Source organism: Grampus griseus, assembly GCF_964374135.1.
Source record: "Grampus griseus genome assembly, chromosome: 5".
In the NCBI taxonomy this organism is placed as follows: Eukaryota; Metazoa; Chordata; class Mammalia; order Artiodactyla; family Delphinidae; genus Grampus; species Grampus griseus.
The window spans coordinates 129,781,412-129,797,997 of NC_138998.1; the positions used below are offsets into that span (position 1 = coordinate 129,781,412).

At 35.7% G+C, this 16,586-nt stretch overlaps 1 protein-coding gene across 1 annotated transcript; it reads right to left on the reverse strand.

Moving 5' to 3' along the window:
• Window positions 1-7,909: 7,909 nt before the first annotated feature.
• On the reverse strand, window positions 7,910-12,842 carry LOC309823209 (uncharacterized protein; the record flags this gene model as incomplete). Its single annotated transcript, XM_082655351.1, has 2 exons — window positions 7,910-8,304; window positions 12,644-12,842. The coding sequence occupies 2 exons, from the start codon at window positions 12,840-12,842 to the stop codon at window positions 7,910-7,912; spliced, it is 594 nt and encodes a 197-aa protein (XP_082511477.1).
• Window positions 12,843-16,586: the final 3,744 nt, after the last annotated feature.

Consider the following 16,586-nt stretch of genomic DNA (forward strand, 5'->3'; position numbering starts at 1 on the left):
AAAATAGATAGCTAGTGGGAAGCAGCCACATAGCACAGGGAGATCAGCTCGGTGCTTTGTGACCACCCAGAGGGGTGGGATAGGGAGGGTGGGAGGAAGGGAGACACAAGAGGGAAGAGATATGAGAATATATGTATAACTGATTCACTTTGTTATAAAGCAGAAACTAACACACCACTGTAAAGCAGTTATACTCCAATAAAGATGTTAAAAAAAAATTACTACCAGATGTGTTTAACGATGTGTTTTCCAGGCAAGTTTATTTTATATTAAAAAGATAAAATGCCGGGGCTTCCCTGGTGGCGCAGTGGTTGAGGGTCCGCTTGCCGATGAGGGGGAGGCGGGTTCGTGCCCTGGTCCGGGAAGATCCCACATGCCGCGGAGCGGCTGGGCCCATGAGCCATGGCCGCTGGGCCTGCGCGTCCGGAGCCTGTGCTCTGCGGCGGGAGAGGCCACAGCGGTGAGAGGCCCGCGTACCAAAAAAAAAAAAAAAGATAAAATGTTAAAAAAAGTAAGAAGAACCTAGGGGCACGACGGGAATAAAGATGTAGACCTACCAGAGAACGGACTTGAGCATATGGGGAGGGGGAAGGGTAAGCTGGGACAAAGTGAGAGAGTGGCATGGACATATATACACTACCAAATGTAAAATAGACAGCTAGTGGGAAGCAGCCGCATAGCACAGGGAGATCAGCTCGGTGCTTTGTGACCACCTAGATGGGTGGGATAGGGAGGGTGGGAGGGAGGGAGATGCAAGAGGGAAGAGATATGGGTACATATGTATATGTATAACTGATTCACTTTGTTATAAAGCAGAAACTAACACACCATTGTAAAGCAATTATACTCCAATAAAGATGTTAAAAACAATACACAACCTTGTGTTGTGTGTGTTTCTGTTTGAAGACATTTTATTTCATATGTATTTTTTACTCATTAGCATTGAACTCATAGCCAACAGCACTGGAACTCATGGCTGAACAGAGCTTATCTAAAACGTGTATTTTCTCCAGAGGGCACATCACAGTCTTCCCGTGCTTAGGAAGCTAGACAGAACTGCAGCTCTATGCCTGGGGCCCATTTTAAACAGTGAAATTACCAACAAAAGGCACAGACATATAGAAAATCTGGCACTGAATATACTGTGAAAAGTGTGCTTGTTCTAGGGCGAAACGAAGCCAGAGGATTGTCTTGTTCGACCTCAGCAAGGAAAGTGCATATCGGGTGACCAGACCTTCCTCCCTCTGCGCATGTCTGCAAATGATTGCAAAAGTGCTGCATGTATTCATGTTGGATTTACAAACAGATTTCAGCTAGTAGGTACATTTACAAATACAGAATCCACAAATAAGGAAGACCAACTGTATTTTATATTGATTACTTATTGAAATGATAACATTTTGGATGTATTGGGATAAGCAAAATACATGCTAAAAGCAAAAAAAAAAAAAAAAAGATTTGTAACATTTAATGTCATGGGTACTGACGAATCAGGTGGAAACCAGACATACACAATTGAAATGAACAGTTGAACATTATCCCTGCCAGCCTGTGAGGAGGGCACCGAAATAGGAGACAAAAATATGTCAGTAGCGTATCTGACACAAAAGATACACAAACTTGTTAGGACCAGTAAAACATGTTTATTTGGAAATATAATAAGTCCCTTATATACGAACCTTCAAGTTGTGCACTTTGAAAATGTGAACAGATGCTCGCATGTCTAATCACGTAAGTTAGTTCACGTGTCTGGTGTACATTGTCATGTGCGTGCATCCTCTACAAATCGTTGTTCTTTTATGTACTTTACTGCACAGTCCTGTATAGAGTACAGTAGCACAATATGCTTATTTCAAGCCCAGGATGTCTGGAAGCAAACATAAAAGCAGCTGTGATGTAACTGGTACTGTACTGTACTTTTCAAGGTATTGTACTGTAAGATTAAAAATGTTCTCCTTATTTTTGTGTTTGTTTTTTTATGTATTATTTGTGTGAAAAGTATTATAAACCTATTGCAGTATAGTACTATATAGCCGATTGTGTTAGTTGGATACTTAGGCTAACTTTGTTGGACTTACACACAAATTGGACTTACAAACGTGTTCTCAGAATGGAATTCCTTCATATGTAGGGGACTTATTGTAATCACAATATAGAAACATAGAATAAGAAGGTAGTGGGTTTACACTTGGACTATGGTCAAAATGAAGTCTTTTGCTTTCCAGGAAGATTATGGAGTAACTCAGGCCTCCTCAATTACAAATAGGATTTTCAAGAAGACAATCAAAAAGTTTTCTGCAGGCTCTGAATATTCTAGGAGAAACGATGTGATTGTGAGACATTGAAATGGAAAAAGCCTGGATAATCATTTAGAGGAAAATGTGCACTGCAATTACATTTTAGCAGCAAGAATAATATCTTCTATAGAAAAATGGTTGGTATCCACAGCAGGCAGAGCAATAGCCACAGCTGTAGCCACAACCATATATATCCACGGCCATATCCACGGCCATATCCAGAACAATATCCACAGCTACCACATGAGTTTCTGTAGTTGTGTTTACACTGTGTTTACAGGAGGGAGTTTGGTAGTTCTGTAGAGGATCAGACAGAGGTTTCTGAAGTCTGAATGTTATCTCTTGCCCTAGGACTTTTAATACTACCAGAAATGAGTGGAACACACAACACAGACTCTGTGGCCTCATTATCACAGCAATTTTCATTTTTAAAAAGCTCATCAAACTAAGGACAACATTTTTTTCATGTAGTTATGTCCAAGATCTGGCCATAGCTAGGCATGAAAATTATAAGAAACCAGATGTAACCTTCACATTGAACAAGCATGTCTTGTGGAATGTAATCAGACCTAATTTAGATTTTCATCCCAGGAGGCATTAACTCTTCTGTGCTTCCAGGTACATATATGTGCGCACTGGGAGATGCTCCAGCATCTCATATCTCAGAATTGATAGGAAAACACCAGGGCTGGAGGTGAGAGGCAAAAAGCAGGGGCATAAGGGGAGAAATTCTCAGGTTATATCTACAAAAATGTGGATGGACCCAGGTAGAATTCCTACTGCAGTTGTGGCTAGTGCAAAAGTCAGGTGAGGCAAAGAAGATCTGATTGGCACAAAACAGGGGTTTGGTATAATATATCAAAATAAAAGTGACCATGATTTTGTCCAATACAACATAACCAACTCTAGTTAAGCATTCTTGGAATATTTCAGTATGATACTTTCTTTGAAACATTTTGCCCAGTTACATCATCAAAATTTTATCTACACAAATCCTACTGATTCTTCAAAGCACAGCTTAGACTATACCTCATATTAGAAGCATTCCTGGACATTCACAATGTGCTTTAGCTGTAATTCCTCTATTCTGCCACAGCTCCCCATGTCTAAATGTATTGTGATTCTGGATATGCTGTATTAGTACACTGTTTTAATTACCTGATTCCTTCAGTCAATTGTAACGTAAGACAGATAATTTTATCTTCTGTGACTCTAAAGACCTAAACACTCACTGTTGAATGAGAGCCTGTAAGATTTCTTCCACCTGGAAAAATTGTAATTATTTTGATGTATAGGATGTTATATAAGAAAAATAACAACAATGATAATAACAATTAATAATATTTATATTTCCCTTTATAGCTTTGAGGCACACTCATATTTATTACTTCATTTGATTCTTACAAAAACAATGTAATAAGAAGTTGTGGTATTTATTGTCGTATGCACAGACGAGAAAACAGAGGCCAAGGAGAGTTGTCTTGCCCAAGGACTCTCAACTGTTTAGTAATAGAGTTGAATTAGTCCAAATGCTACTATAACCATAAAATCTAGGGGAGGATCCATGAACTATTTTTTCCTCCAGTTTTTAAGATGGAAAATATTCACTGCATCTGACTAAAATTACCAGTATTTTGCAACTTCTGCCTTACACTTTTATCCTCTGGATTTCCTTTTTTTATGATCTTTGCCATTCTAGCCAAAGCATGCTGTAAACCATCAAGCGAACAACTGAGTCCCTCTCAGAACTGCTCCATAAGCCTTAAGTACCACACAGTGGTATTAGAGCTGTTCTGCTCATGCAAAGGCATTCTCTGTCTGTTGAGAGTAGAAATTCCTTAACACTCTGCAAGTTAATTTTAGAAATTACAGCATCTGAGTGGAAATGATTATAACTTTTCTAGGCATCTCAAATTTTAATCAATAGGATATAAGCACTCTAGATCAGCAACTTTCATGTCAAAATTAAAACCTCAGATTCTAGGTTTGCTTTCTAATTATGACTGTACCACTTTTGCAATTCTTTCCACTAAAATATAGTCAGCATTGGCTCCATTCCTGCAAACTTCATGACCCTATCCACATTTCACGTGTCACCTGCTATTCCCCAAAATAGCTCTAGCATGACCATATTTACTTGCATCATTTCATTACTTGTTTTTCTAGGCAGTGACTGAACCACACAGTTTAACTTTACAAGAATTTTTGAATGCCTACATCATGCAAGCCCTATTCTGGGACATAGAATATTGAATAAAAATATGTATATAGTGCTCAAAGGTGAGCTCTAGGCTTTTGAAAGTCTCCAGGGAGAGTGAATACCATTTCCATTTGGACCAGTCTCCATCCTTTCACCACATGCTACGTGAAAGATTAGTCATTTCAATATTTACATTTCCTCACTTATTCACTCTTCAGTTTACTGCAACCACTATTTACTGTTATCACATTACCCCCTCCAAAAAAAAAAACAAAACACTTTTCACGAAAGATCCTATGTCTTTTGTCAAACCTAATGGAAGCTTCTCAAGTAATTATTACAATTTGATGATAAAGTAAAAAAGCAGGACCAAATCACCAGAAAACAAACTATTCCACTAAAGCCCACTAATTTGTTACTAATAATACAATGACAAATATTATATCAATATACCTGGTGCCACAGTGTATTTTAGCATTCATAACTATGGAGTATATATATATGATACACGTACAAAACATCTAAAAGAAGTGCGCCTACCTATTTGACATGAGGAAACAAATTATTGATTAAAATTCTGGGATTTTAAAAATACTATCAATAAAAATAATATATAAAATTGTCATTTTTGTAGATTAAGATGGTTAAATGTCAACAATTTCATTATTCAACAACCTAATAATAAATATAACAAAACATCTACTGAGTTCTCACGGTGGCATAGAATGCATATTTTATTTAGTTCAGTACTCTCAACAATACTGATCTAGCACTATTCTGTCATTTTACCTTTGAGTATACTGAGGCTCAGAGAAGTTAGATAATGTTCCTACGATCACACAGCTAATAACTGATGGCGTCTATGCTTGAGCATGTAGTGTGACTCCAGAACCTAGGCTCTCCATCACTATCTATACAATCTTCTTATTTTAAGTGTGATCATTTGTATGACCTTGAGGAAATGATATCTTGAAGGAGAGTACAGTTAAAGACAATGTTTCCTGCACTGGAGAATGTGGATATTGACTCAAAATAGGCTAAAGATTTCTGAACATGCAAAAATATTGTAGCCTCTCTTCATTTATTTCCATGGATCTTTCTTTTCTTTCTTTCCTGTTTTCTTTTTCTTTTTCAGGCTCATAATTAATACATACCTATTGTAAAAATTTCAAAGAAATAAACTTGTTTCTCAATAACAGGAGGGATACGGCAGTGGTGTGCTGTTGTTTAATGACTTCTGTTGGGAGTATGGGGTCTGATTTGCTAATTTCCATGGCATATTAGCATGACTGGTTTCAAGTTACCAACTGGCTTACAAAATTGCTGAAAGCCTATACCATCTTCTAGTACTTTAAAATTTAAATTTCATGTTTAAAACATTAATCAATACGGAAGTTCTGTTGTGTATGGTATGAGGCAGGCATCTATTTTTTCTGTGTCTAAACAGATGGCAAATTGATCGATTCCACTCACTAAATACACTATCTCAGATCAAAACTTTGCCTTTACTGGAAACCCCCCCTCCTCCAGAAGTCTTTTGCATTGAGTACTGTGGTCTTACTGGTTCAGAATGATCTACTGCCTATACGTTGATAACATGGCTAGATTGTCTGATCTTTACTGGTGGCCTAACATGGTTTCTCTTCCTAGCTACAGACCTCTCTGGACCAGCTTGTTGAGACCTTCTAAAACCACATGGAAAAGTAGAAATATATCATGAAATACTTATAGAATTTTACATTTTCCAGGAGCCACATTTTAAAAAGATTAAAAGGTGAATTAATTTTATAGCATATTTTATTTAACCTAATATATGCAAAATATTATCACTTAATATATAACCAGTATTTTTTAAATTATTTGATATAGTTTTCATGAATTTTTTACAGTAAGTCTCTGAAATCTGGTGTGTTCTTTATACTTAACAGCTCTTAGCCATATTTCAAGTGCTTAATACCCACATCTCTCTAGTAGCTTCTATATTGGACAGTGCAGCTTGAGAAAATCGGAGGATTCCTCTATGGGTGTAGCCATTGATTATAACTTTTCCAGTAGCAGTTACTACTCTAGAAATAAGCAGCCAGCTTATTTGCTTCTTTTTCTAAATTCCTCTGCCTTGAATTCTATTTTCCCTCTTATTTAACTCATCAATTTCAACTCATCATTTATGTCTCTGCTCATATACCATTCTCCTTTGGAAGCAATTTATGACCCTTGTGTAGCCTCCTCTTCCCATATTCTGGCTGACTTAGGCTTCCCCCTGGAGTTCTTGTTCAGTAGCCCTATAACACCTGCAAGCATATCTGCTATAATGTGAATCTATGATTTACAATTGATATTTTGTAGCCAACTGAGTATTTCAAATTCTTAGAAGGAACGATGTGTTTTATATCTCTATACCAAACACCAAATCCCAGCACATAGCTGGAACATGAACTTAAGGTTTGTTAAATGACTGAAAGAACAAATAATGGATTTTACAGTTTAAAACCTTTACAATATGCAATAGCTCATCAAAGAAAATGATTTTGAGTTTCCTCATAAAGGGGTTATAAAGTTTAAATCATTTCCTAACTACAGAAAAAAACTCATTCCATCAAAAGCAATTCCATCAAAAGCAGATGATATAGTAGAATAATTTTATTCTAACTTACCCTTTCCTAGTTCTTTATTCCTCATGTATTTTAATACCTAGCTCTGCTTCTAATTTCTCATTAATTCTGGAAAGTATCTCTTCCATTCCATTATTCCTTTAAGGACTCAGGCCACCTCTTCTCTACCTTGGACTCTGCATTAACATCCTGGATAAAGTGTCATTCCTCCTTCTCTTTCCCCTCCAGCTCCATCCTAGACACAGTGAGATTTGGAAAGCAAAGTTCTGGAATACTGTGAGATTTGTGCTTGGGTATATGAGTGCCTGAGCATGTGGGATACAAGAAATAGGTGGAGAAGACATTATTCCTGGTGCAGGTATAAGAAGGAATGTTTGTATTATATCAAGGAAGAACTCAAGGTTCAGGCAACATGTTAGCCTAATTTTCAACAGAGGCCATATTATCTCAAAAAAGACTAATTCACAAGCAAGTACACAGAGATTTGTTAGGAGCAATGGACCATTTTTATTGAGGATAAGTGTTTTCTCCAACTGTACAATGTTAGGATCATCAACACAGTCATAATAGAGAATCAGAGATTAAGAGAGTAAAGCCTAACATTTGGAAAAGAGTCAGATGATACTACCATGGAGCTTCAGGCCACAAAGATGCCAATCTAAAAATGGGTAGCTGGAGGTCAAAGTCTCTGTCAGGCATGTAATTTCTTGGATACAGAAATCATGGGTTATAGATCCTTGAATCACCATTATCTTTCGGTGTGTTGTTTCAGAAGCAAACAAGGCTTGGATGGTGATGTTCTAGCAGCAAGAAGAATAACATCTCCTATAGCAAACTGTCCAGTAGCTGCAGTAGCCAGAGCCGTATCCACAGCCACATCTGGTTCCATAACCACAGCCATAACACAAGCCATATCCACAGCCATAGAGAGTCCCATATCCACAGCCACAGCAGAAACCATATCCACAGCCATATCTGGTTCCATAGCCACAGTCATATCTACAGCCATATCTAGTGCCATATCCATAGCCATAATAGGGGTTAAATCCACAGCCATAGCTGTTTCCACAGCCATAGCCACAGAAGTTGCCATAGTACTTGCAACACATGTTGTTAATGGAAGTGGATTCAGATGGTTTGCAAGAGGATGTTTCTGAAGCATGTGTGTCATCTGCTTCCCATGGACCTTTATATACTGTCAGTAATTGGCAGAGCATACCATTCATTCATTCCCTGACATAGACAACAAATATGCAAGCAACCTTTATATGCCAGTCACTGTTGACAATCGATAATAGTTTCTTTAAAATGAGCTCATTATTTTGTATACTCCAGTTTTATTTAAAGAGCATCATTTTAATTTGTTCTGCTGAAGAATTGTCTCAGTAGAATCATGTGCCCAATAACTGATTTTTTGGTTGGGTTGTTTGTTTTTTGTGCCTTTGAGTTGTATGAGATGTTTGTGTAATTTGGATATTAGCACCTAGTCAGTCACATCATTTGCAAATATTATCTCACATTTCATAGGTTGTCTTTTTATCTTTTCAATTGATTCCTTTGCTCTGCAAAACCTTTTAAGTGTAATTTTGTCTCATTTGTTTATTTTTGCTTTTATTTCTTTTGCGTTAGGATACAGATCCAAAAAAATGATGATATAATTTACATCAAAGAGTGTTCTGCCTATGTTTTCTTCTAAGAGTTTTATATTTGCAGGTCTTACATTTAGGTCTTTAGCCCATTTTGAGTTTGTTTTTGTATTTGGTGTGAGGGAATGTTCTACTCTCATTGTTATATATATATGGCTGTCCAGTTTTCCCAGCACCACTTGTTGAAGAGACTGTCTTTTCTCTTTGTATATTCTTGCCTCTTTTGTCATAGATTAATCGATCATAAGTGTGTGGGGTTATTTCTGGGCTCTGTATTCTGTTCCACTGTCCTATGTGTCTGTTTTGTAGCAAATACCACACTGTAATATAGTCTGAAGTCTGGTAGGGTTGAACCTCTAGCTTTGTCTTTTATTATGAAGAGTGCTTTGAAAATTGGGGGTCTTTTGTTGTCCTAGTTTTAGAAATATTTTTCTATGAATTTTAGAGTTGTTTAAGGATTATTTGTCCTAGTTCTGTGAATTTTAAAAATATTTGTTCTAGTTTGAAAAATGTCATAGGTATTTTGATAGGGATTGCATTAAATCTGTAGATTTCATTGGGAGGTATGGCCATTTTTATAATATTAATTGTTCAAATCTAAGGACACAGGATATATCTCCTTTTCTTTAGATCAATTTCAATTTCCTTCATAAAATTTTATAGTTTTCAGAGTATAGATATTTCACCTCCTTGTTTAAGTTTATTCCTAGGTAATTTTTGATGCAGTTTTAAATGGGATTTGTTTTACTTTATCTTCCTAATATTTTATTATTAATATATAAAAACACAACAGATTTCTGTATATTAATCTTGTATCATGCAACCTTCTGAATTCGTTTATTGGTTCTAATGGTTTTTGGGTGGAGACTGTAGAGTTCTCTATATAAAGTACCATATCATCTGCAAATAGTTATGGTGTTAACTCTTACTTTCCAATCTGCATACATTTCATTTCTTTTTCTTATGACTGCTGTGGCTAGAACTTCCAGTTTAAGTAGAAGTGGCGAGAGTGATCATCCTTGTCTTTTTCCTGAATTTAGCAGGAAGGCTTTCGCATTTTCACCATGGAGTATTATGTTGGCTGTTGGTTTGTTGTAAATGGCCTTTATTATGTTAATGTATATTCCCTCTACACCCACTTTGACAAGAAGTTTTATCATAAATCGATGTTGAATTTTTTCAAATGCTTTTTCTGCATCTATTGAGGTGATCATGTGATTTTTATCTTTCTTTTTGTTGATGTGGTGCATTACGTTGATTGATTTGCACATGCTAATCCATCCTTGTGACCCTGGAATAAATCTAACTTGATCATGACGTATGATCCTTTTTGTATTATTGGACTTGGTTTGCTAATATTTTTTTGAGTATTTTTGCATCTATGTTCATCGAAGATATTGGACTATAATTTTCTTTTTTCTATAATCTCTTTGTCTGGTTTTGGTATCTGGTTTTGGTGGCCTTGTTGAATGAATTTGGGAGTGTTTCCTCATCTTCAATTTTTTGGAACATTTTGAGAAGGATTGGTATAAGTTCTTCTTTTTATGTTTGATAGAATTCCCCTGTGAAGCTCTCTGGTCCTGGACTTTTGTTTGCTGAGAGTATTTCAAATTACAGATTCTACTTCACTTGTAGTGATCAATCTGTTCAAATTTTCTGTTTCTTCTTGATTCAGTCTAGTCATTCTGTATGTTTCTAGAAATTTGTTTCTTCTAGGCTGTCCAATTTGTTGGCATATAACTCTTCATAGTATCGCTTATGATTTTTTGTATGTCTGTGGTATCAGCTGTTATTTCCCCTCTTTCCTTTCTTATCAAAATTAAAGTAACTTTTTATAGTAACAATTATGAAATCCAAGTTGGAAGGGAGTATAAACTCTGGAAGGTGATTCCTTCTACTGGAATCTCACATTTCAACAACAAAAAATGAGTTATGATCCAGTAGTCTATAGAATGCCTTCAACAGGAATTTTCATGAAGCTGCTGATTTCACTTTCTGAGAACATTAATTATTAGCCAAATTTCTTCCAGTTAATGAATATATCTTTTTTATGATATTGGTCACTGGTATAAACTGATCACTCTGCTATGTTTAATCCATAACAATAGGCATAAAGAAAATAGCAATATATCTCCATTCCAATTTTTATTATTCTTCAGTTTCTTTCCTTTTCTGTCATCATTTAAATTCAAAACTATCAATGTTATTTCACAAAGTCTCTGGATTAGACACTTTACTTTTCAATACCACTGCCAACACACATTTTCTGATAACTATACTCCTGGATTACTGAAAAGTCTTCTATCTTTATTGCATTACTTCTAATACCTTTCCATTCAAACCTCTCGATATTGATCCAAAACAAATATACATATATATATATATATATATATATTCTATACATCACTGAATGATCATCTCTCACAACAGTGCCTGGCACATAATTTGTACTCAATCAATATTTCTCCAATAAGAAAATGGATGAAGTCAAACATTTGTGTGGCACATATAAATTGTAGGATATTTGTAAATATTATCACCATTTTCTCATTTCTATAAAGCTGAGCGTCTCAAATGTTCTTTAACTAAGGAGTCACAACATTTCAGATTTTGAAGGTATGTTAAGAGCTAGTGTGTGAAGATTCTTTTCTGGATACACAAATTATCTCATACATGCTTAATAAATCATATTTCTCCAAAACTTAGTGAACTTCTCTCACCCCTTACACTTACTACTGTACTTTCTGTCTTTCTTTGCAATTGACATCAGCTCATTTGTCACAAGTTCAAAATTCCTCCCTGAACTATCCCTCTAACACTTCAGTCCTTACTCTTTTTCCCATTAAGCTGTTTTATTCTCCCAACTGTCGGTTTGAAATTTTCTTAATTATTTTTTATACTTTTTTTATCTTCACATACTAGAATATAAACACTGTGAGAGCAGGAAACTTGTCTATAATTTTCCTACTGTGTCTTCACTGTATCAAATGAGACTCTTTCAAAACTACTCAAAATTATTTGTCAATTAAGTGACTTGAATAAATTTCCTCAATCTCAATAAATATGTGCAAGTAAATATATTTGCAATTTCATCAAAAGCAGATGATACAGTAGAATAATTTTATTCTAACTTATCCGTTCCTAGTTCTCTTTTCTTCATGTACTTTAATACCTAGCTCTGCTTATAATATCTCATTAATTCTGGAAAGTATTCTTTCATTCCACTATTCCTTTAAGCACTCAGGTCACCTTTTCTCTACCTTAGGCTTTGCATTAACATCCTGCTTAAAGTGTCATTCCTCCTCCTCTTTTCCCCTCCAGCTCCCTCCCAGACAAAGAGTGATTTGCAAAGCACAGTTCTGAAATACTGTGAGATTTGTGCTTGAGTATGTGAGTGCCTGAGCATGTGGGATACGAGAAATAAGTGTAGAGGTATTATTTCTGATGCAAATATAAGAAGAAATGCTTATATTATATCAAGGAAAAACTCGAGATTCAGACAAGATATTAGCTCAATTTTCAACAGAGGCCATAACATCTCAAAAAAGACTAATTCACAAATGAATACACAGAAATTTGTTAGAAACAATGAACAATTTTTATTGATAACAAGGGATTTCCCCAACAATAGGATGTTAGGATCATCAATACAGAGAATCAGAGATTAAAGGAGTAAAGGTTAACAATTGGAAAATAGGCAAATGATACCACCATGGACTTCAGGCCACAAAGATGCCAATCTAAAAATTGGTAGCTGGAGGTCAATACCTCTGTCAGACATGTGATTTCTTGGATATAGAAATTGTGTCCTAAAGATCTTTGAATCAGCATTATCTTTAGATGTCTTTTCAGAAGCAAATGGACCTTGGAAAGTGATGTTCTAGTAGCAAGAAGAATAACATCTCCTATAGCAAACTGGCCGGTAGTTGCAGTAGCCAGGGCCAGAGCCATATCCACAGCCATAGTAGGAGCCATATGCACAGCCATATCCATAGCCATATCCACAGCCATAATAGGGACTAAATCCACAGTCATAGCTGTTTCCACACCTGTAGTCACAGGAATTGCCGTAGTAGTTGCAAAACATGTTGTCAAGGGAAGTGGATTCAGGTGGGTTGCAAGAGGGTGTTTCTGAAGTGTGTGTGTCACTACTTCCCATGGACCTTTATATACTGTCAGTAATTGGCAGAGCATAACATTCATTCCTTGACACAAGCAACAAATATGTAAGCAACCATTATGTGCCAGTCACTGTTGACAATCAATAATGATTTGCTTAAAATAGCTTGTTGTTTCGGAGACTCCACTTTTATTTAAAGAGCATCATGTTAATATGTTCTGCTGAAGAATTGTCTCAGTAGAATCATGTGCTCCAAAACTGATAATCATTTTCAAAGTCTCCTTTCATTTAATATGTATCTTATAAAACAAGCTTGTTGGGGAATGTAGGAAATTTTTGCACCTTTTTCTCTCTCATCTTTCCAAAACCCCTGCTTCCGGCCATAGGAAAGGTAATACTCCTGTCTCCTTTCTTGACTTCTTGCCAGGCTTCTCCAACCCTCTCAGTGTTCCGTACCTCCTCCATGTCCAACTCTCCTCAAATCCCAAGAAACAGATCAAAATCTGATCATTCAAAGCCAAACCCATCCACTGAAACAATAACTACTTATAAGTGTGGAGACAGTGTGCTGTATGTAAGTGTTTCTTGTTATATTTCCTTCTTCCATGTACCAGGCAAAGTAAGGTCCTTCACAGGTGAGGCAGCCCTCCTTTCTCTCCCATTTTTTGTAGCTACATAAGTATTATCATACCATTGAGGAGACTTTCACAACCTAACCAACTTTATTTGGCTGAAGAATCAGAAACCTCGGACCAGAGTCTAATATTTTTCATATGCAGAACTTATCAGAGTTTTACATTATGAAAGATTAGTGCATTCCCCTAATTTGATAAACCATTCTTTCCTTCTCCTATCACTACTGTTCCTTGTATGTTTAGTTCAGAAGCTAAAGTTTAGGTGATACCTACAGCAAAAGCCCACCCTCATGACATAAAGTAGTACAAAACTCAATTTTGCCCTGTATTTATACATACATTAATCAGAAGTTCTCAACCTTCTACAAAAATTTTTGTTGTGATTTTGAAGTATAATGTGTCCCCTTTCTTCCAAATAATCCTATCACATTTACCTTTTCAACATGTAAAAGAGGGAAAAGAGAATCATTTCTTCTGCTATTAATGTTTTTCTTGCCACCTTAATTCTCAGCTAAAAAAAAATCTGTTTGCCCATCAAAATTCACATCTGTGATAAGTTCCTGCGAGATGCCTTTCCTAACTGCTAACATCTGGATTGGATCATCCTCCTCTTGGTTCCTATGTGCAGATACATGTCATAGCACTTGTCAAGGTTTATTGAAACAATGTCTTGCCTCACTAATTAAAATATGTCACTCTATACCAAACATTCAGTCTTTCCCTGACCAAACATTCAGTCCAAAACAAAAGTGTTGCTTTTTTTGTTTGTTTCAGGGGAGGGGGTTGTTTTGTTTTGATTTGTTTGCTTATCTTACTTTCTAGGTTTTATTTAAATCAACATCTTCAGAATCAGGAAGACTCCAAAATTTACATTATTTTTTACTGTAACAACCATGAAGTCCAAGTTGGAAGGGAATATAAGGCCAAGAAGGTCATTCTTTTTACTGGATACTTGAATTTCAGCAACAAAGGAATGAGTGGTGATTGAGTACTTTATTGAATGCCTTCAACAGGGATTTTCACAAAGCTGCCAATTTCAATTTTTGAGAACTCTCATTATTAGACATTTTTCCTTCAGAGAAATCATTCTACCTATTTTTTCTGGTATTGGTCTCCAGTCTAATGATCACTCTGCTATGTTTCATCCCTAACCATAAACATAAAGAAAATATATTCCCACTCCAATTTTTCTTATTCTTCAGTTTCTTACCTTTTCTGTCCTCCTTAAAATTCAAAACTATAAATTCTACTTCACGAATTCTCTGGAATAGACACTTTACTTTTCAATGCAACTGCCAACACACACTTTTTGATCACAGTACTCCTGGATTATTGAAAAAGTCTTTTATCTTTATTGCATTATTTCTAATATCTTTCCATTCAGATCTTGGATACTGGTTTATAACAGTAGAAACAATCTCTATTCTGTGCATCCCTGAATAACCAGCTATGAGTACAGTGACTGACACATAATTTGAACTTACTATTTCTCCATAAAAAATGAATGGATCTGGGCTTCCCTGGTGGCGCAGTGGTTGAGAGTCCGCCTGCCGATGCAGGGGACATGGGTTCGTGCCCCGGTCCGGGAAGATCCCACATGCCGCAAAGCAGCTGGGCCCGTGAGCCATGGCCGCTGAGCATGTGCGTCCGGAGCCTGTGCTCCGCAACGGGAGAGGCCACAACAGTGAGAGGCCCGCGTACCACAAAAAAAAAAAAATTTTTTTTTTAATGAATGGATCAAGTCAAACATATGTTCAAACGTTGGTGTGCCACTTATAAATATAAGATATTTGATTATATGCTTAAATTGTCCGAACACCAATTTCTTCTTTCTAAAATGGAGCCTAACTATTTTTACATAACTGTTTTTCATATATTGCATGCCTATTTAGTGCTCTGGGTCAGGAATATTACTCAGTAAATGCTATTCCCTTTAACTCAGTTGTTTTTTTTCCCCTTGGCTATAAATATTTATTTTTGTGATTATCATTTTAATACATGTTATTTAAGAATGTGCTTTTTAGAATCCAAACATAAGTTTTAATTTTAAATAATTTTACTTTTTTTTTTTTTTTTGCAGCGACATGGATGGACCTAGAGATTGTCATACTGAGTGAAGTAAGTCAGTCAGAGAAAGAAAAATACCATATGATATCCCTTATATGTGGAATCTTAAAAAATGGTACAAATAAACCTATTTACAAAACAGAAATAGAATCACAGATGTTGAAAACAAACTTATGGTTACCAAGTGGGAAAGGGAGGGCAGGAGGGGTAAATAGGGAGATTGGGATTGGCATATACACACTATTATGTATAAAATAGATAACTAACAAAAACCTACTGTATAGCACAGGGAACTCTACTCAGTACTCTGTAATGACCTATATGGGAATAGAATCTAAAAAAGGGTGGATATATGTATAACTGATTCAATTTGCTGTGCAGCAGAAACTAATACAACACTGTAAATCAACTATACTCCAATAAAAATTAATTTTTTAAAATCTCATTTTTCTTACCCCATAGTTTTAAACTCTTGTCTACTAATAGATTTCAGATACCCATATTTATTTGTACTGAAATGTTGATTTAGTCTGAATTTAAGGTAATAGCTTTGTAACTCAAAAGAGGTCATTCTATGATACATATATATATGCCTTAATTAAAATTGTTTTTCTGATAAGGAAGCAAAACCCCCCAGAATATAAATTACCTTCTTAGTAGCCTTTTTGCAACCTGACTGAGCCATTTTGTATAGTAATTTATTACCAAAAATACAATGTCAACATTATGTCATGGGGCATGGAATCATGCATATTTTCAAGTTCAGAAATTTATGTTGTATTTTTAAAGCATATATCTCTGGAACACGTTTAGGTACATATCATGTAAAAACTTGATGCGGACTTTTTTGAAATCCACAAGAGTAAAAAGATCAGTCCATAGAAAAATATTTTATTTTTAAGACTATGTCTATTTTGATAGCTTGGATTAAGCATCATCTTGCAGTAAGACATTTTAGTCAACATCAAAGATTTATTAAACAGTAAATCTTCATTATCCATGTGAAATA